The 21331-nt window shown below is 31.3% G+C and overlaps 1 protein-coding gene and 1 non-coding gene across 2 annotated transcripts in view; both read left to right on the plus strand.

The window, feature by feature from the left end:
* The window catches only part of LOC110992593 (diuretic hormone class 2), a 40194-nt gene extending 26755 nt beyond the window's left edge, over positions 1-13439 (plus strand). Inside the window, exons 2-4 of the mRNA XM_022258476.2 lie at positions 11345-11428; positions 11840-11941; positions 12919-13439. Of these exons, the coding sequence (XP_022114168.1) occupies positions 11346-11428; positions 11840-11941; positions 12919-13048 (315 nt within the window). The 5' untranslated portion in view covers position 11345 and the 3' untranslated portion in view covers positions 13049-13439. The remainder of the gene's footprint in view (positions 1-11344; positions 11429-11839; positions 11942-12918) is intronic.
* A 1699-nt stretch (positions 13440-15138) lies between these two features.
* On the plus strand, positions 15139-15210 carry Trnae-uuc. The gene has a single exon. It is a non-coding gene; the product is annotated as a tRNA-Glu (tRNA).
* Positions 15211-21331: the final 6121 nt, after the last annotated feature.

Here is a 21331-nt window from a genome sequence, read left to right on the forward strand (position 1 = left end):
ATTTCACATGTATGTATAATATTCATACAAGAGAAAAATACAAATAAGATTCAAATGTAAAGTGATCTCAAAGTCAAAGGGAATCTGTGGATATCCAGACCAAAATATAAATATATTTTAAAAACTCTTCTACATAAACATTTCATAACCATATTCCAATACTTCTCAATCGTGACTTTTGTATTTCTTGCATTTCATATCTTTTTGTATTGCATCGCAATTCATGAATCCGTGAGGTTAGCTGTCTAGTTTACTTTATTTAAAAAAATACATGTGTTTAGATTAAGTTCGTTCTTTCTTTTTTTATTCTATATTTACTTAATTTATTCTTTATTTTTATAACATTTGGGTTATTCACTCTCACTTTACCCATTATATTTATATTTTTTTACTTACTTACCCTAGCAAGGAGTAGTCCGGGACGTCATCGCTCATTAGCCATAAGGCTGCCATTGCAACCCTTATTATTTTATGTATATTATTTGTTTTTCTATAAATATATATACGTATGTAACGAAGTGTAAATAAATACATAAAGAAAAATATCTATTTAAAAAGCAATCTGTTGCCTATTTGCATTACACTACCCTTTTTTATTTCATGTAGATTTCATTTCAGAACCTCTCAGGCCCAGTCTAGACCTAATTTGAAAAACCACTAACTATGAATATTATTTAAGTATGTATCTATAAAACATACAAATTCCTTTATGTCGTCGCTGAATATGATAATACTGTAATAACTCATTGTTAATGGGATTGTGTGTACGTTTAACAGGTAATTTTCTTTTGTAAATATTTTTTGTGAAATCGCTACATACATTTTCCGAGATTCGTAATATTTATGAAACGATATTGAAATTATTGAAATACTTGATTGAATTAAAAATGCAAACATTCAGATTCGACACACAGTAATATTCTCAACCTACATTATAATAATAATTTAAATTTGATTATTAGAAAGTTAAAACATATTTTAAAAATAGTAAATAATTTTTTGCAAAAATACATTGAGATGTGACATGGCATTAAAAGTGTCTATGGGCGGCGGTATCGCTTAACACCAGGTGTGTCTACTGTCGGTTTGCTCTCTGTTCTATAAAAAAAGAGACATTCGCTTACGATTTGTGAGGGATAAATCACTTTCTGATTTATTGACGCGTGGTATCTGGAAAATTCCAATTGATGTCATGTTTCGTAAAAAAATCATTTACCACAACGCTTGCAGTTTTATGCCTACATGTATCATGTTTATCTTCCTAAGAAAATTTATAATTATTTATAAAAATTAATATATTCAGGCACCTATCCAATTCACCGCGATTATTATTATTATTAAATATTGTTGTATATTGTTGTAAAATTGTTATATATTGTTGTCCGACTCACAGACCTAACCAATATGCACCTAAAATTTTACGAAAATCGGTTGAGCCATTTTGGAGGAGTTTGAACGCCATAACTCTAGGATTGTATATATGACACAATTTATACAATCAAGAATACAGTATTTAAAATAGTACAGGCGCTTATCAAAGATTTAAGTTGGCGCCTAGAGAGTACCAGTGATGCCAGGGCTGGTACGCTCCTGGCTCAACAAAAAAGTATCCAATTCAGCAAGGAAATTCTGCCAGCGTTAAAGGTACACTGCCACAGGGACCAAACTATTTAAATTTGTTTTGTTTTTCTTTTTAACCAATTTTTAATTATTTTTAATTATTACTTAAAATTATTTGAAATTTTTTGTAACATATACGACAATTATGTTTACCAAAGTATAAGATAACAGTATATAACTATGCATATATAACGTTTTCCTTTCGTAAATGGAATCTTTATGTATATTTATATATAATTCATTGTTTCTGGCTGGAGGTATATAGTTTATGTTAGCTATTAAAATGTATAAATAAATAGCTTAAAAGGCTTCCTGTCTTATATTCCATTAAAACATTTCACCAAAAGTACAATCTATTCTTGTTTGTGTGCTAACGCCAAGAAGTCAAAGAATAGATAACCGATAACGTTGTCATGTTCATTGTGAGGCAGAACAATACACAGCTATCGTGTAGCTCACAATGTTCTTTCATCCGAATATAACCTGTACTTGGGTTAAGAAAAACAGCTATTTAAAAAATGAACAGATTATTGAAAAATATATCTGTGGAAACAATCGTGAAACTGCTTAAAAGTTAACGCATTTCCATTATGTCATCTGTCATTACCAACTGTCAAGACGTTTGACGCAACAGAGGCAATATCTTATAGCAAAAAGATTGTAATATATAACCAATGCTATCTATAGATAAGGTAGAATTCTATTCGCAAAAGATTTTAAAATTGATTCAATTATTGCCCAATGCGTTAGAATTTATGTTACCTGTTTTTTACGTATGTTTACGAAGTGTTAATAAAACAATAGTTTTAAATTTATTTATTTAAACCAATAGTTTTAAATAAGTCAAGTCACGTCAAATCATTTATTTCAATCAGGCCTATTAAAAAGGCACTTTGGAAAGTCAAAATTACAAGTTAAAAATGTAAACAAAATGACTAGTTGTCCCATCCAAATAGTTTCATATGGGCATGTAATTCCATACTTAATCTTTTAAAATAGTTTTAACGATAAATATCTATGTAAAAAATATATTCTATACTAAAATTAGCTAGGTACGTCAAAGTTGATTTATTTAAAAAAAATAGATAAATGTTAATAATTAAAAGCGAGTAGTTATTAGAGGGGCTATTTGCCTTATTTAAGTCAATGTAATAAAAAAGAACTGGCTCCACCCTCGCAACCTAATTGTGAAAATCGCTGCCATCGGAAAACAAGATCACGAAAAACCAAATGATATTTATCGCCTGTACGTGGGACATTTGAATTATCAATGGATCGTTCGTATTCTGTAGGATCAGACAACACGTTTTTGTTTAACAATAATATACAGTAGAAATACAAGTCAAAAGCATTGGGATAATTTTATTGAACAACACCAACTATGTAGGTTGCGAGAATAGGGCATGTAAGTCCGAGCAACGTAAATATTAAATTAAAAATAAAAGAAATTAATAAATCAGTGCCGCTACAACCTTTTTAGATCTAGGCCTCAAATTTCTGTATCTGTTGAATGTTGATGATTTGTTAATTTAAGTGACAAGTATGTGATCAGACCTGTACCTATAGCTATCGCCGTCGAGTTTTTTGTATCTAAGGCAACTCGGTTTCCTCTCGATATTATCCTTCACCGTTCATACCGGGGATCGAACCTACGAACGTAGGGACGTGAGTCGCACGCTCAAATCACTAGGCTTACAGTACTGAAATGTTAATTACGTTGAGTATATATATACTGTGCTTGCAACAATTATCTATCGATTCTATCCCTATCTTCTCTCTCTCTTTCTGTCTCTGTATTGGGATAGATAGATTAGTTAAAACGGTGATTAAAATTGTTTCTAATACAGGGAAATCAAGCTGATAAATATTAGAATTAAATAACCAACATTTAAATAAATTATATTCTTAATAATTTTGGAATTTATCGTCCAACTTTTAACATCGTATATTTACAACTGTTACGTACAAAATAAGCCTTCTAAGACTGTTACTAAAACAGACAAGATTTTACCAGCTCATAAAGTTTGCTCCATAAAATTCTTGTTTATCGGCCTTATAAAATAGTCCTAAAATTACAATATAAAATTTCTGCTTTCTCGTAGAAATCAAGGAACTTCGTAATGTATTTTTAACATCAATTATAAACTCTGAATTCTAAATTCAAAAGCTCGAGAAAGTAAGTCATAGATTATACCTATGTTCCAAATTTAATTTTATTATTCGATTTTCAAACATTGAAAATAAAACTATTGTTCCACTAACTTGCTGGTTATAAAGTGAGAGGCTTTCAAACAAAGAATACTTCTTTCCACAAATCTTTTTTTTTATTTCTGTTACTCTAGAGTTAGACCATAAATTACATAGACTATATGACTCTCACAAACATAACTTAACTTTTATACATAATTCTAAAGTTTTCTTCAAAGCTATAACTTTAGTGTTCATTCGTGCTTTACAAGCGATTCTTTGCAGGCGCTGGGTAATTGAAATTTATTAGTACAAACTTTAAGACTTCTATGAACTAGTCGAAAGTAATTAATCCCGAGCGCATACAGTTTTCCTTTAGCTTTCAGTTAACTGCTTTTAAAAGATTTATTATCAAAAAATTAAGATAACATGGTCGTGTTGCTATAGCATCTCCTAACCTAACCTAACAACTCTGTGTTAAAAGTACCAACGTTTCATATAAGCTATCTACCTCTACCTTTCACATAAGTTCTCCTACCGTTTCTCTTGAATAGTTTACTACTATGTAATATAACAAAAACCTTAGCTACAGCAACGGTTGGCCGAGTCTGCTAGTATTAGTATATAATGTACCTCCGTTATCTGAATCTATCGCTTCTCAAAAGTTCACACGTAATTAGTTTCTGAAGTTCGTGTAAGAACTCTTATAGTTAATGAGTTACGAACATCGATACAGATTCCCTTAGGTAAAAAAACTTTATAGTTATTTTTTTAATGTAACAGATGGCAAACCGGCAAGAGGCTAATCTGTTGTTAAGTGATACCGCCGCCCATGGGCACTCACATTGCCAGGAGGCTCGCAAGTGCGTGCCGGTATTAGTTAATGTTATGGTTGTATATATATTTGACGTAGCAAGTTTATACTCAGTAAATTCTGCCAATATCCTTTTAATCAAAAATTATATTTTTACGAAAGCTGACTTTTGTTATGATTAATATTGTTTATGGTAAGTGTTAAAAAAACACTCGTTATTGTAAACACATGGCAAGAGGAACTACTTTTTGTCCTTGCCAAAAAAGGGCACACAATATAGATGTAGGACTGAAACAGTACATGCCGGATTGCTAGTAGATGTATGGTGTTTGCTAAGCAGCCCCATATCAATCAACGCTCTATTCTAAGTATGATAAATCATGATCTTCAGGCCCATCTCGGATTAGTAAATACGTAGCGATTTATGGCAACAAATAAAATACCGAATATATAAATACATTTTATTATTGAGAAATGGAAACTATAGGAATGCAATGTTCTATTTACTAAAGTACATATTTTATTAATTTTCCCTGCGTCATAAGCATATTGGAAATGAAAAATCCATGAAACTAAAGTCCTTTAAGAAAACATTTGTATGTATGGACATAAATATCTTCTGGACCGATTACAAATATTCTTCTTTATATAAAACGTAAATTTCAATTTCATTCCAATTCCGTTATTTCATAGAAAACGTGTTCCTAAAGAATCACACCAGTTTTTTGTAGAAACTTATATTTACACGATTTTCTTACTGTACCACTTGCGAGATATCCTTATTTAAAATTATATCAGTTTGATGGCATATTAAACTAACGTACTCTTTCGTCTCTTACGAAAGTGACTGAGCATGAGAACTTTAGTTAAATCGGTGCAATTCGATTGATTATTCTATGTGAATAGGAGGGGTTAGAGTAATAATAGACGCTCTTGTAAGTACAAGAGCGTCTATTACTTTATAGTAAAACTTTCCTCTATATTAAACGTGCTCTATGCTATAGTTTTGATCAATAATTTTATTATATTATTAAACTGAAACAGCTCACAGCTATTTGCCAACTTTAAAGTGAATATTACCAAACGTTTAGATTATATTCTTATATTCTAGAATATTGTGATCTCAGAGCGTGGCAACTAGACACGTTCACAATGTACAATGTAAAGAATACTAAAACAAGGGTTGTTGGCCATACATTTCTGTGTCAAGTTTATATGACTGTGCGCTTTGCATTTTTAATAGAGTTTAGTCTAGGAGATGAGATTTTCAAGTGGAAAAATATAATACACAGAGTATAATCGCAGTGAAATTTAAAGCAATTAAGATCTGTGCAATGATGGTTCCTGTTAATTTTTATAATATAACGGTTACATTCAAGATGTCATTTGCAAACGTGAATTTCAATTGCACATAAAAATACACATGTTTGAATCGGTTTTAAAATCTAAGTACATATATATTTTTATGTGTTCGGCGTAGGAATTCTTGTGTCATTATATTGCATTAGTAGTTAGTGTTAAGATGGAATAATTATGTGGAAATAAATAAAAACTTAAATTTAAATTTGAAGCTAGACTTTCATGTAATTAACTACTAAACGAATACATCAACCAATAGCGTGTATTTTGTCTCGATCTCCCTTTCTCACTCTCTCTCAATCGGTTTTAATGGTTTTCTTCTTTTCTTCGACAAAAACGCTGCACATGTTCGTGACGTGTTACTTAGTTTCACTTCAAAAAGTATTTAAGGTTAGGTGGTCATCTAAATGGAAACTATTTCGAATATTTCGACTACAGCTGCCATCTTTTGACTGTTTGCTTAAATGCTTTTAAGGGAATACAATGTAAACGTGTAAGAGTTAGCTCTTGAATCAGGTTGAATTTATTTCAGCTCGTGAGTCTTAAAGTTCAATCGGAAACTCTTGTACGTATTTTAACTTTTACTCTAGAGAATTGTAGGAATTTGTTTAGTAAAGTGTAGTAAAGTGACTATTACTTTTAATGTCGGACATTTAGTTGAAATTGTTTATACAATTGTAAAATCTACATCAAACTAAGTTTAACTAAAGAATATGGACGAACAAAGCGATGGCTAATTTATGCATCATGCATGTGATCATCGGTATCTTGTAGACTTTTCTTTTCTTTCTGGGTCTAAATGATAAAGTTCGTATTATATTAATATGTGTATGTATGTATTGTATTCGGATTATTATATTTACTATAAGTAGTGTATATATTAGCATATAACTATAAGAATTTGGAAAGTATCTCAAATCTTTTTTTATCCTGTGCCAGGTGCTGCTTCTCAGCAATCGACAATACCCTGACATACATATCAGATTTCCTTCATATACACTTATTAATAAAAGCTTAAACAAAAAAGAGCTAAAATTCTGCACAGATACAAAAACAAAGCTCCGACATATAATTACTATGAACAGAATAATAAATTACTATTTACAGTGATAATAAATGGCATATATGTCAAACGATCGGGCAGTTATCGATTATGCAATCGTGTTAATTAGATCGAGTGGGTTATGTCAATCGTATGCATGATTGGCCACCTGCGATAAAAGATAATGCGAATATACCAAGTGACACGCGAAAAATCGCTTATGAATGTCATTGTTCAGTTGTGGTTTTTGCTCTGTGAAAACTTCTGTTTATAAACAGAAAATCACATATTTTAGAACTGATTTTACCAACAGATACTGTGATTCACGAGGGAAGCTTAATAATAAATTTCAGTCATACTGACGTCAATTCAATTTATTTATTAGATTTCATAAGTGTACATTATGTTACCTACATGAATAATTGAATTGAATTTATAACTATTTCTCAACGGGACAACTTAGCTATATGGTTCATGAAAGCATTAATCAATAAGAATAATTCTAGCTAATATATAATAATATAATAGTTAACAATACAGAATTTCTATCGTGAAAGTATCATGACTCTGAGTAACTTCTTGAAACGCAGTTTCTGCGTGCCAATGCCATCAATAAAATGAATTTGGATATCAATATTAGTCGCCGCTCTACGCCCTTGACTTGCGAACTGGTTGTAAATGTAAATTTATAATTCATTTTATTTGTTTTTTTTTGACGTTCATAAGTGTACATGTTTACCGATATGAATAAAGATATTTTTGAGTTTAAGTTTGAGTCATGCTAATGTCATAATAATATGGTGATATCCCATCTTAATCAGAATCTTTTCAATCCCTGCCTAATAAGAAACATCATATTTTAATAGTTAGGTACATTAATCTTGATTATAACTCTTAAGTAAATCTCAAATAACAAGTCTTGAATAAATTGTCGCGTTTTAAGGGTAAATTCAAGTTTTTGGAGCTTAGTTAAATCAAGTCAAATATAAGCATCATAATTTACCTTAAACTCTAATCCATTGTTGACTCGTTCAGGAGACGAAACTTTTTGAATGTCGTGTAACCTTTTTAGTCATACTTAGTTTTAATGTTTTTCGCGAATTACTCAAATAACAGATCTTAATGCGTTTAAATGTTCTGTTATAATAAAAGCGAAACCTTTATCTGTGGATTATAATGTACCACATTATTAACTATCTATAATATGCTTCAAAAGGTTCCCTGGAGACTGGCAGAGAGTTTTTGGATATTCTTGTGCGTTCTACACACATTCGCGGGCAGTATATTTATTTATAGTTAATTGTTACATATTCGTAATTGTATATTAATTAATTATATGTATTCTTATTTATCAATTATTAATTAAAATTTCGTGTGCGGTCTAGATACCCTAGGCATCCTATTTTTCTTTTTTTGATGTTCATAAGTGTACATTCAGTTACCTAAATTAATAAATGACTTTAAAAAAAGGATATCTGTCACTCATTCAGAATAACGCGTTTTGCCCAAATCTCACCGACATCAAGATTGACCATTCTGATAAACAAGCTAGGTCTGGATAGTTGCTCCAATCATACTTTGAAATCACTTTCCTTTAGTTTTTATATTTTTCTTTATCATTTTATGTTTGTGTGTGGTGTTCGTCACATTAAATCTGGTATTTTGTTTTTTAAGTGCCAATATATCAGTATTAAGCATTGGCATATAAATAAATAAAACCTCAAATATCAATATAAAATATAAATCATGCATCATGTCATCAATAGAAAAATGACGTAAAGAATATCTTTATATTTTTTTGTTTAGAATTATAATAAATATTTGTATGCTACACTAATAATTTACCAACTACTTACTTACTTAATTTACCAGCGGTAATTTTCTCACCCCTATTCAGATGATAAGGGCTTTTCGTATCACGTAAAAGTGATTGATTGAATTAATTAACATCTCTTGATAAGGGATTATGAAATCTAATCAACCTCCAATCAAATGATCGATTTCGATTTATTCTTTCCTGTTTTTCGTTAACATCTTAAGTTTTGTATAGCTTGTTTTTTAAGTTATCGTTTCGGTATGGAACGTGGAAGGCTACTTTATGAAAAAGGAAACTATGTTACACGTTATAAAAAATTTGTAAAGTAAAAGATAATAGCTCGTTCATCTTCTGTCTAGATAATCCAAAATCTATATCCATACTTGCTCCCCTCAAACTTCAAAATCGTTTAATGTTTAAAGTTTGCAAAGAACACTCTGACATTACTATAGCGTAGGTCCAATGTAAAGATGTACTGTGCATATTGACATTAATCATCGTAGACTAAAAATAATGAATACATAAAAAAATATTTGTTTCTTACGGAACTTTGCTTCTAAGTCAGCAAGCTTAAAAGCTCTACTTAAACTATGGAAGCACTCTTATCAAACAGCTAGCCGCCATTTAACTACGTAATAACTATTAAGAAATATTTATATACTAAGAAAAATCATAATTATTTTAGGATCAGTTTAGTCCAATATTTATAACGTCGATAAGACGTTATAACTCTTCCCTGAAAATAGACGATAAATCAAAATGAATTGCACTAGTATATGAATTAGAGTATTGTATTTATAAAACATTATAAATCGTTTTATAAAAGATAACTGTAACTAATATCTTTTCAACAAAATCTCTGTTTAATAACTAACCACTTTTATGAATATGTAACACGTATGTTTATGTAATTATCATATAAGATATATCTTCAAAACAATATGAAGTATTATTGATTAAAGTATGTATCACATTTACATGTTTAAATTAGGAATTCAATCTTAATTCCTCATTGCGTACTTGCTATATAAAATATATAATATATAAACAAAACAGAACTCGAGTGGACTAGAGCATACTCAAGCTAGCCTGGCTCATTCAATTGACTCACAGACCTTTGCTAATTGCTCAACACTAAGAGCATACATCAATGAATATTGAAATGTTTATGGGCGTTCCATTTGTCCTTTTTAATTTCATTGAAATGAAAAATTCAATAACGTATATGAAGAAATTGTTTAAAATTACAAGACATTAAAGATTAATTATTCCTTTTTTACAGACTAAACTAATGTGAAAATGTTGGGAGGGAAATGGAAATAAATTATAGCAATTGTCACATATTTTTACGTATATTCTTTTTTACTAAAATCCTCCAATTATTTCAGTATAATTAGTATTATTACTATTTTCTTGTGTAGCCAAGTGCACATTTCAAGGATCGTCATGCTCACTCAAATGTCATTGCTTGTGGCGGCGTCCATGCGTCGGGTTGTCTCTCTCCCTAAAATATGGCGAGGGGGCCAATGGCTGGCCATGCGTCATACTCGTGAACGGGTGCTACTTGTGGTGACTGGTCGTACTTGAATTCGTGTTTGCGGTGATATTAGTTGTTTATACTACGTCTTTGCGTGTTGTTCTCACGAGTACGTAAGTGCGTGCTCCTATTTCACCATGCCTCCTGCTGATAGAGGACAAATCTTTGTTTTTAATCTTTTTTTTATTTTTTTATTCTTTATTACTCAATATGTCATATGGAACATGGTGTAGTGGTTGCAGCTCCTTACAAGCATTGTGTAAAAAAAACTTGGCGATTAAAAAGAGTGGCGGAGAGTTTATTGCCAGTTCTTCTCTTCCGTTCTACGCCCTTGATTTGAGAACTGGCAGTAAATGTAAAATTAAATTCATTTAATATTTCTTTTTTTGACGTTCATAAGTGTACTTTGTTACCTACATGAATAAATAAATTTTGAATTTGAATTTGAATTCCACAAAGAAAATTTTTATATGCACCAATTTGCTGCATGATTGCCTCCGGATATTACTAGGATTATAAAATGTAATTACAAAATGTGACCTACATATACAGATACATTTGGTTACTTACATGTCGACATTAAATCTAAATTCTAAGTAACTTGTATTAAAGTGTCCCACACAGTCTTTATTGCACCATAAAACCACTGTTACTGAGTATAACGAGGAATATACATAACATAATAAAATTAACTAAAAGAAAAATATCAGTGCTAACTTCCCTGTTACATTATACATTTCCTACTATTACGCAAAAATCATTACTAGTAAAAGCTCGACTCAAAGCGAATTCTAACGATTTTTATAATAGTCAAACAATTTATTCCGAACACCGCGAGGTTTTAATTGAGAACGTACCAATCAGTGCTATACAAAGACTGGCAATTAATTATAAAACGTAACGTTAACGTAATCTAAATATTATAAAGATCGAGTACACGGAAATTATTAAAAAATGTGTTATTTTCAGAATGGTGCGAATCAGCTGCCTTTTTGCCGTCTTCTTCCTCGGCGTCCTGCTCCTGGCGATACCAGCTTCCGCCTACCCCAGGATGTAAGTATAAACAATAAGAGCACCGGGATTCCCTGTGCCATAGATGGTGGCTGGTCTCTTGCTAGTCCTTTGAGGGGTAGTTCGAGTATTACTTAAGCAGATTTACAGCAAATTATCCCCACTCCTTCCTTATATTAGTTAATGTAAGCAAAGCTCTCAAAATTAATAGTACCTAAATGTTATATTTTATTGTAGGAATCCTCAAAATGCATTTTGTTTTCAAGCATAGATAATGTGTGGGTAATATGTGTAAAAGTGTAAATAATTACCTACTGTTAACGTAATTACCAAATAAGACAATCATGGATCAGGATAATATAAGTAAACCATTTAGCACATGTTTTTTTTTATTTTCCGTTGGCATAAATACTTACTACTACTTTACCTAAACAAAAGTATTGATCGTTACAGGCCCAGCAACTATTACTTGGAGGATAATTACGAACCTGAAGAAATCATGGACATGTTGAACCGCCTTGATAATTACTTACAACAGGAACGTAAAATCGCTAAGTATGTTTCAAATTTCTATACAAATGTGTATATATAACATACGAAAATATTTCTTCTTTAAAAAAATTAATAAATGTCAGGTTTTCATATAATTTTGAACTTGTCTATATGCGATGTAGGTAGCACTTAATGTTCGGTCTATGGCTTCCCTTCAGACAAAACAAATTGTTATAAGTCGCGATAAAAAGCCTATTTTGACGGTAAGGTTAAATAAAATAAAACTTCTTTAAGGCATATAAACTCCAATATACATTATTTACATGACTGGACGGATGGAGTACTTATAAGCATTCGTAGTATAGTTCCGTCTATTGTCAATGTTACTAAAACTACTTAATGTGTCTGCTTCTCTGCAAATATTTTATAAACAGTGATAATAACTGTAAAGGATTATGTACATATCATCTTACGTCGTTTAACTTAAGTTTGACAAAGACATTAAATTGTAAATTGGTCGGCTCCTGAGAAATGAACAATTTTGTGTTGCGTTCATTAATTTAAATGGCTATATTATAAGTTTCTAAACATTCAACATAAGATCATTAGTTTTTGGTACGTGTTATTAAAGCTGTTTAATCATATTACAGATTAAATATCAAATATTATTTATTTATTTTTAGCCTTATATCAGAAACAATATATACATTATAGCTGTTGTTTTTTGTTGTCTATGATAACCGATTCTGTGTGCCCACTGGCAATGGCCTCCCCCATTTTTTCATTTAAGGTTGTACATTTGGGCGGTTGTGGTAATTCCCCACGGGGACCAGCCGGGTCATCAAATATTAATGTTTAACAATAATTAAGGAGTTATATATATTCGTTGATTTATGAGCTCTCTTTTTTCTTTGTCTCTGGTGATGTCATCTGCTGATCCACTTCTTGCCACCTGTTTATCATCACAATCTTATTCGGCCTCCCACGTTTCTATTTGCCCTTCGTATAGATACTTAATATAATTAATAATAATATTTCAGCGAGAAACGGGCTCTAGATCTTGGCTTGAACCGTGGCTACTCCGGCGCAGTCCACGCTAAGCACATGATGGGTCTGGCTGCCGCTAACTTCGCAGGGGGTCCCGGCAGAAAGCGACGCGATGCCCACTAAAAACTGATATTGTACCCAGAAGCTATTTATTTTTAATTTTAATATAATGAAATCCTCGCATAACTGTACTAGTTACTTTATCAAAACCATAATTCTTTAAATAGTTTAATAGTTTATTGTATGTATTTTAAAATGAATTTAAGTTTTTTGAATGAAGGGAAACCTTTATCAAGAAAATATTGATTTTTACGTATATTATCGGCCTAGTACGAATTAAATTCAAGTAGTGAATATCTTAATCTTCTCTCTCTCTCTTTCAAGTCTTTCAGTAGAAATATAAAACATTTGGAAAATATGCTTTTCAAATTGTAAAAATTACGCTTTTTTGAACCTTGCTAACATAAGCATTCTAATATATATAAGAAATTCTATTGTTGGGAAATAAAGATATTCGTATATTAAATACTTTTTATTTCTGAATATTCCTCCATCGACGAGTGTTTAGAAACACATTATTAAACATATTTCTGTGGTTTACTAATAGAAACAAAATAGCGCATTTATTAAATGTCTAAATATTTTAATAAAAAAATTATATTGGCTTTTGAATTGGTACTAAATTCAATAATTTTAAATCAACAATTCAACATGTCAATAATAATAATACAGAGGCTTTACAACCCTACATGACCGCAGATTGCATACGTTTTTCTGATCATATTATTTTTATAGTGTAATCTGTAGATTTTTAAGCCACACGGTATCGGGTATCCTGACTTGATATAAATCTCACAAGTCTAAAAAAAATGAAAAATGAGATGTTATTAATAAGCTGCATGTGAGGGTGGCTTTGAATTCGTTTAGGTCTACTACTCTTACAGATTTATAATTTTTAGTGATTGCGAGATGAAAATTTTATTGCAACACATAAAATGGTTGTAAAGTTCTCCATATAACAATCATAATAGCTTTGTAAACTTAGCTTAGTGTCTCTTTTTAATAATGATTCTGTTATGTAAGTAGAATTGACTGGTAACCATAGAACTAGTCATCCTTTACTCATTCTAGACTGCTATGGCTGTAATACAATGGTTATCTGTGTATATGTATGTGTAGTGAGTGAGTGATGTGTAGATGGGTTCAGTAGCCTCTGTATTAGGACAATAATATGGCATGGCAATTTAAGTATGTAAAGATTAGAAAAAAAATAAAAAAAAGGAAAAGTCGTAACTTTTAACAATGTAAATTAAAATATTTAACAAGTTTGATTAGGATAAAGTGTAGCGTAGTCTCTATTAGTCTATCTAGAGTAAGAGCTAGAGTTTTAATAAAAACTATATGGGATACTTTTGTATTTCTATGTAAAATGTCTTCAAAAACACATTTAATAATAAAGTCAAATATTATTTAATGTTGACACTACCATAGCCATACCATGGTATTGAACATATATAATTAAATGTAATTTCAGTATTTATTGTTACAGTATTTATTCATTGTACTATGAATAAATGATATTGGTTTAATAGTGCCATAAAACCAATAATTAAGCCTGGCTTGAAACCAACTTTATGTTTTTTCTGTTCTATAAAAAAAAACAACATATTTCTTAACCAACATAAACGAATGGACGTAACGTCTTTTTAAATATATCTGATATCTTATTAGTATAATTATGGAGTATTTTAATGACAATATATTAATCCAAACCATATAAGTTTGAATATATTATTTTAATTAAAAAACAACGTTTAAAGTGACATCTAGTGACGATTCTAAACACTGTCGTAACTATACTACTCGTCACTATAAAAGTTGTGAGTAATTTCGAACAGATATCTGTAAATATAAAATTAGTTTCACTCTTGGAACGTGTAATATATATTCTACATAGGTTCAATAATAAAAGTTAAGATGGCGTTGTTCACAAAATATTCCCCATATCAGGTTTCGCGAAATATTAAATATCTTATGAAACTTAAATTGTAACGTTAATAAAAAATATAACATTCAAATTTAAATTTTGTTTGTATTGTTATTAAATGTAAATTTTTAATATTTTATCAAAATGTTTAATTTTTTTAATTAAAAATATAGATATAACTCGTTACTTAAATAAAATAAAGCGTTATTTCCATTTCATCAGCATCTCCCGTATGGTCTAGTGGCTAGGATACCTGGCTTTCACCCAGGAGGCTCGGGTTCGATTCCCGGTACGGGAATATCCTTTTTATGTTTGTGTTGTATCTAATTGACTTCAAATTATTTTATACTGAATAAAATGTGTTCACTCATCACGCATTCGTTGTTAGTTATATTTGTGAAGTTTTGTTCTTGTGTAAAGTTTCCGACTAGTTCCTCAGCAAAATATGAACTAATAGGCATCATTGTATACAGACCTCTCTAGGCACAATAACTTCTACGTGGCTTTGTTCTGGCATCCATTACAACTAGGGTGTCCGACCATTAAACTATATTTTGATAAAAGTGTGTACGGATTTATTTGCACAAACATAATTACGATTAATATTTTTTTAATAAATTAGTCGTTTTTCCATGTAAACGATTAAATTATTTGTTTCTTAATATAGGAACCATTTATAGTTGGTTGTGTCTAAACCAAATACTATTACAACCTTGATTTGTTTACCATTTTTACCTATACTATACGACGCATATGTGACAAATAAAAAAAACAAATGCGAGTGGCGCTACTTTTTTGGTTAGGGCCTTAGACTTCTGTATCTGTTTTATAATTATTTGTCAGTCTAAAAAGCAAATATGAAGTCAACCTTTTGTGCAGGAACGGATCTACTTAAGGGCTATTTGCGGCGCAGCCCAGTTTCCACTAAAATCAATAAACTAAATTTTACCTAAATATATGTTACAAAAATATGTTATTTAAGCTCTTTGACAACCCTAGACTCTCAGTTGGGTCTATGTCGTTCGACATAACGAGCGAAAAATCGTGCAGTTGTTTCAACTTCTAAAGCTTTAAATCCATGATTTAACGATTTCAAAGTGAAAAAGTTTTTATATCCATTAGTAGCTGCGCTGTTTTGGCGTAATGTCCATTAGCCTATAGCCTCTCTCGGCATCAACATACAAAGAATTCGATCGCGTTCAATCAAATTTTCTGATGAACGACGATGATGACATTTTGTAATTTAATAAAACGAACAAAGATAAAATTTGTTTAGACTGGTACTTCCATTTATTTATTTTTTCTTCTTTTATATTTTATTATCATGATGCAGCATTCTAAGGCTGGAAAATACGATCATCTGAAAGGAGAAAAATAGATGCTCTGGAAATGTGGTGTCGAGTCCAGACTAGGAGAGGCAAAAAAAATCTTACGACACGTTGTTACCAACGTATCCAAATATTTTTCCTGTAACACGCAGAGATCCAGTAATTTGAGTGACTGACAGGGCGGACCTCCTCGAAACTAATCTCCTAATCTGGACTGATTAGGTAAAGACCCTTACAAGTCTCACGGAGAGTGGAGGAAGTTGTGCGGCGCCACACGATCTTCAGAAAAGAAGAGCGTGATTCTCCTTTTATACCTTTTCTGTTCTTTCTTCTGTTTATAAAAATACAGTTTCTCTTACGTTGCGATTCGGGAGGGCGTTGTAAACCGGCACCGGTGTCGGTGTGTCGGTATGACACCGGTGTCAATTATTACGACACGCGCGTGTCGTTAAATTTTACTCCCGTCATTTTTCCCTAACACGCTAAAAGAATAACTTAAAAAAATTCTACAGTAACCTAAAGCGACATAATTCTAAAGCCTTCCTACGTAACATCCTGTTAATACAGCAATGCGGTCTCAGTCTATGCCAAAAATAAAATCACAAGGCATCGTTGTATTTCCTAGACGTCATGTAAATTGCACATAATACGCTGCAGAGGAAAAATATGATTCAAGAAATATTTAGTCAAAGGTATAATAGCTGATCTCGTAACTAAACAACACATAACGTTTTAAATTTCAAACTCGTCCTGTACCTATATTTTAGAATGAATTCTGCATTTTTGAGTGCAGCTTTATATGCAATGCGATATTATTTTCTCAATTCCTGAAAGATGAAAAACAGATGGACCGCCTTTGTCATGGAGCTAGTATGTAAGAGCAGTGTTGACCTAGTACCTAGTAGCTTATGTGTCATGCGAACAAGGCTACGCTGTTATCATGTCCTGCCATGGACAATTGCTGGTAGCGCTGTGGGGTTTTAGTTGGTATTCACAGCGAGACTTACATAACCCTTCATCACGAGGTAATCGTGCCGCGAGACCGCGAAACCGCTCTCCACGAAAAAAAAGTGTCAACACTTATCCCAGTCGTGGGTTTGAAACCTGGCTTTGCGACAATAGACTTCCTGTCTATGTATGCATTTAATACCCATTCATATGGTAAAGAAAAAACCTTAGATTAAGTCGACGGTGTGTGTTAGGCCACACACGTTTACTTGCCAATTAGAAAATACATATAACCACAAAACAAATACAGGCCTAAATAAAAGGTTTTTTAATACTTAAATTGTCTTGAGTTCGATTCACGAAACAATGTTTTTTTTTCTATTAAAAGGCCAGCCTGTATATAAAATAGACCCATAAATATATGTGCAATGGGAATTAAAACATTGCTTTTAAATTACATAAATTCAGAAGAAACTGTAAGCTTAACAATGTTTCTAAAAGTTCAGTAGCTATAAAGTTCTAGGAATTGAAATAATTAAAAACCTCGCTGAAACTGCTGAATAATGTATTATGAAAGTTTTAATACATTCCTCGAGACAATCTTCCTAGATCCAGAAGGTTGTTCTAGATTTTTCTTTGAATACGTTTGCACTAGGAACGCTATTCGTAGCACAATCTTTTCTCTAACCCAGTATGAATTTTATTTGTTTAATTTGAAATATGACTCAAAAGGACAAGTCTAAATCCTACCAGCATTTTAGTTAAGACTTACTAATTAAATTGAGTATTCAACACTAAGTAGTACCTGAAAATAACTAGCAAAACAGACAAAACATTCCTGGATTGACCATATTTTCATAGGAATAGAAAAAAGTTATTTCGATGAACTTTTATTATTCTATATAAACCGTATATATATTTTAACTATTAAGTTTAAGTACCCTGAACAATTAAATTATTCCTCTGATATTTGACCAAGAGATAGGCACGTCTTTTATGTCATATTTTTATCTTTTTCATGTGTTATGCAATATATAAATAAATTTACATTATTATTAAATCGACTTTTCACTTTTTAACTACAATCTTGTTGACAATGTAACATGATATTTTACATAAAATATAACATCTATTATCTATTACAGAATAATAATAAATAAAATACATACAGCGACATACTTCTGTTAGCCAGCGGCTGATAACTAGCGTCGCCATTTTGAAATGTCATGTAATTTCTTGGTGCGTATAATAAATAATTTTACTATCTCCCAACATCTAATAAAAATCCAATTAAAATATCTTTATTCCTTGCTATCTAATAATAAATGTTATCTAATAATAAACAAATAACAATAACAAATATCTAACCGTTTTAATTATCAAAAGGCTATTATTACTTGGTATCTTAAAAAATACTATATTAATAGTATAGATAAAAAACCTATCATATCAGTTGTTCCTAAGTTTTTATCACATTGAGCCTAGAAATGTATTTTCTAGATACATTGTTTAATCAAGACATTTCAATAAATTATATTATTACTTTAAATTATTCACCTTATAATGGTTAATTTTTATTTACTGGCAAAACAGCGACTGACAGCTGGCAATACAGGTGTATATGTAGGATATCAACACTCTTACTGGCCAAGAAAAGTATGTGGCACTATACATACCTTACCTAGTTGATAAATTTTAAACACTTGAATATCCGGTATAATTATGCCGTGTCATTAACCCCACCAATTTCCGTTTTAAAACAATCCGAAAATAGATCGTTTAGCGCGTACAGAAATGTTTGAACATTATCGTTATGATAGATGTCGTTTCAATACACTTGGCCTTTGGAAAATAACGTGCTATTCGTGGAATGGGGTAATGAAAACAGTTGATATTAACTTCATATAGGAGTTATTTGTAGTAGTCTTGGTGTGGGAGTAATAGCCAGCAATTAACTGAAATAAACCAAAAACATATATTTTTGATCGTTTGATAGAAGTGTTAACATAGTGGTTTCAATTGCAACTCTTATATGTCGAAGGTTCGATCCCCTAGCAATATCATTTTTATCGATGTGCGCCAATACTGGCTCGTACTGTGTGAAGTGTGAACGTGGACGTTGTCAGGCACAGGGCTATTAGAAAATGAAATCACGAATCAGATACAGAAATCTGAGTCCCAGACCTAAAAGGTGGCGCCACAGCTCTCAGTTCCCTAACCATGCTTTTTAAGTTTTATATGTGCGACAGCGTGCGTCTCTCATACCTTAGGTCGTAGGTTCGATCTCGGGCTGTGCACTAATGGACTTTCTTTCTATGTGCGCATTCAACATATGCTCGAACGGTGTAGGAAAACATCGTGAGGAAACCGACATGTCTTAGACCCAAAAAGTCGACGACGTGTGTCAGGCACTGGAGGCTGATCACCTACTTGCCTATTAGATTTAAAAGGATGATCATGAAACATGATTCAGAAATCTGAAACCAGGACCTAAAGAGGTTGTAGCGCCACTGATTTATTTTTTTTATATATAAAAAGTGACTAAAGCTTATAAGATTCTTAATCAATTCTTTCATTTACTCTTATTTTATGTATTTATTGTAAGGATATATATATATAATATGTCGGAGCAATAGCGTACTCACTTCCTTCATATACATACTAAGAAACAAAATATATGTGGTGGAAACATAATTATCTTAAATCCCTAAAAATCATAATGGTCGCAATAAATTTATACGTAGATCTAGAATGTTCTCTATGAAATAATTGTTTTGAACACAGAACAGTAAATTATAATAAAGTGAGGACAAGTTCATTGCCCGTCGCGAGTGCGAAACATTGTTTTCGTGAGAAATGAAATTTTTAACAGCAATGGTGATACGTGAATAAAATTATTGAGTATAATAAAATGCTTTGAGAGAATAGAGATCGTTATCAAGACATAAAGTTGGGAAGTTGGTAGATGAAATGTATGAATCTAGCCAATACTCAAGACAATTTATTTCCATCAGAAATACACAGTATTCACAATATTCTTAACATGCTGCCAGTATTAACAGGCAGTGTACTGGGACTAAACTTTTTAAATTTATTTCAATTATGTTTTCATTTAGATATCATTAGTTAGTATATGTAAATTATTGTAGATATCAACAGAACGGCGTATAAAAAAAATATTTCCAAAGATATTCATTTCGACTTAAATAAAACTGTATTTAAGCTACAAAAAATTCTCTAATTTCACCCTAAATAAATTAATATTTTTGATCACATCTTCTCAGTGTAACTGGGCAATAATTTTTTTTACTTACAAAAGCTTGGAAAACAAAATTTAAATACAATATTTAATGTGAAGCGTAATGAATAGTACTAGGCAAACATAACAAACACGACGAGAAAGAACATTAGATAGATTCATTAATTATATGAAAACTGAATTCATAGTGTGTGAGAAAATTGATTTCATAGTGTGACGGTAGCAACTACGTATATCCAAACCTATCAGAATGCACGGATATCTGTGAGTTTTGGCCAAAACGTGTTCTCTGAAAGGACTTACAAATGGGATGGGCCCCTAAGCATCCCATTTGCCACTACTATCTAAAGGTCACCCAATTTTAATGTAGTTAAGAGACCATGCATTAGAAGGCCATTATTTTACTTCTATTATATTACATAAGAATACATATCATTCATGTATATAGAGTTAACACTATACACACTATATGAAACTCTCAAAAAATAATTATAAATATATATGTATATACTGCCGGTTCTCGAATCAATTGCGTAGAACGCACAAGAAATTGCAAAAACTCTCTGCCACTCTCCAGGGAAACGGGTTCTTTTGACAAGAAGGACAAATGAGATGATATAATAAGAAAAAAATGTATGTAAAAACAAAATATTAGATTGTGAAAAAAGCAAATGGCGCTATAACCTTTAGGACCACCGATTTGCTGGATTTGTTTCGTATTTTCTATCAAATTAGTCGAAATGACTGAATCGACACGGTAAGGCACTTAAAGTGTCTGACAGACTATCAGAGTCCAAAAACCAAAAATGTATGACCTTATTTAGGAGAGTATTGCGCAAATGTAAACAAAGGTCCATTAACACAGCCGTGATTCGAACGCACTA

The sequence above is a fragment of the Pieris rapae genome, chromosome 9 (assembly GCF_905147795.1).
Source record: "Pieris rapae chromosome 9, ilPieRapa1.1, whole genome shotgun sequence".
Lineage (NCBI taxonomy): Eukaryota > Metazoa > Arthropoda > Insecta > Lepidoptera > Pieridae > Pieris > Pieris rapae.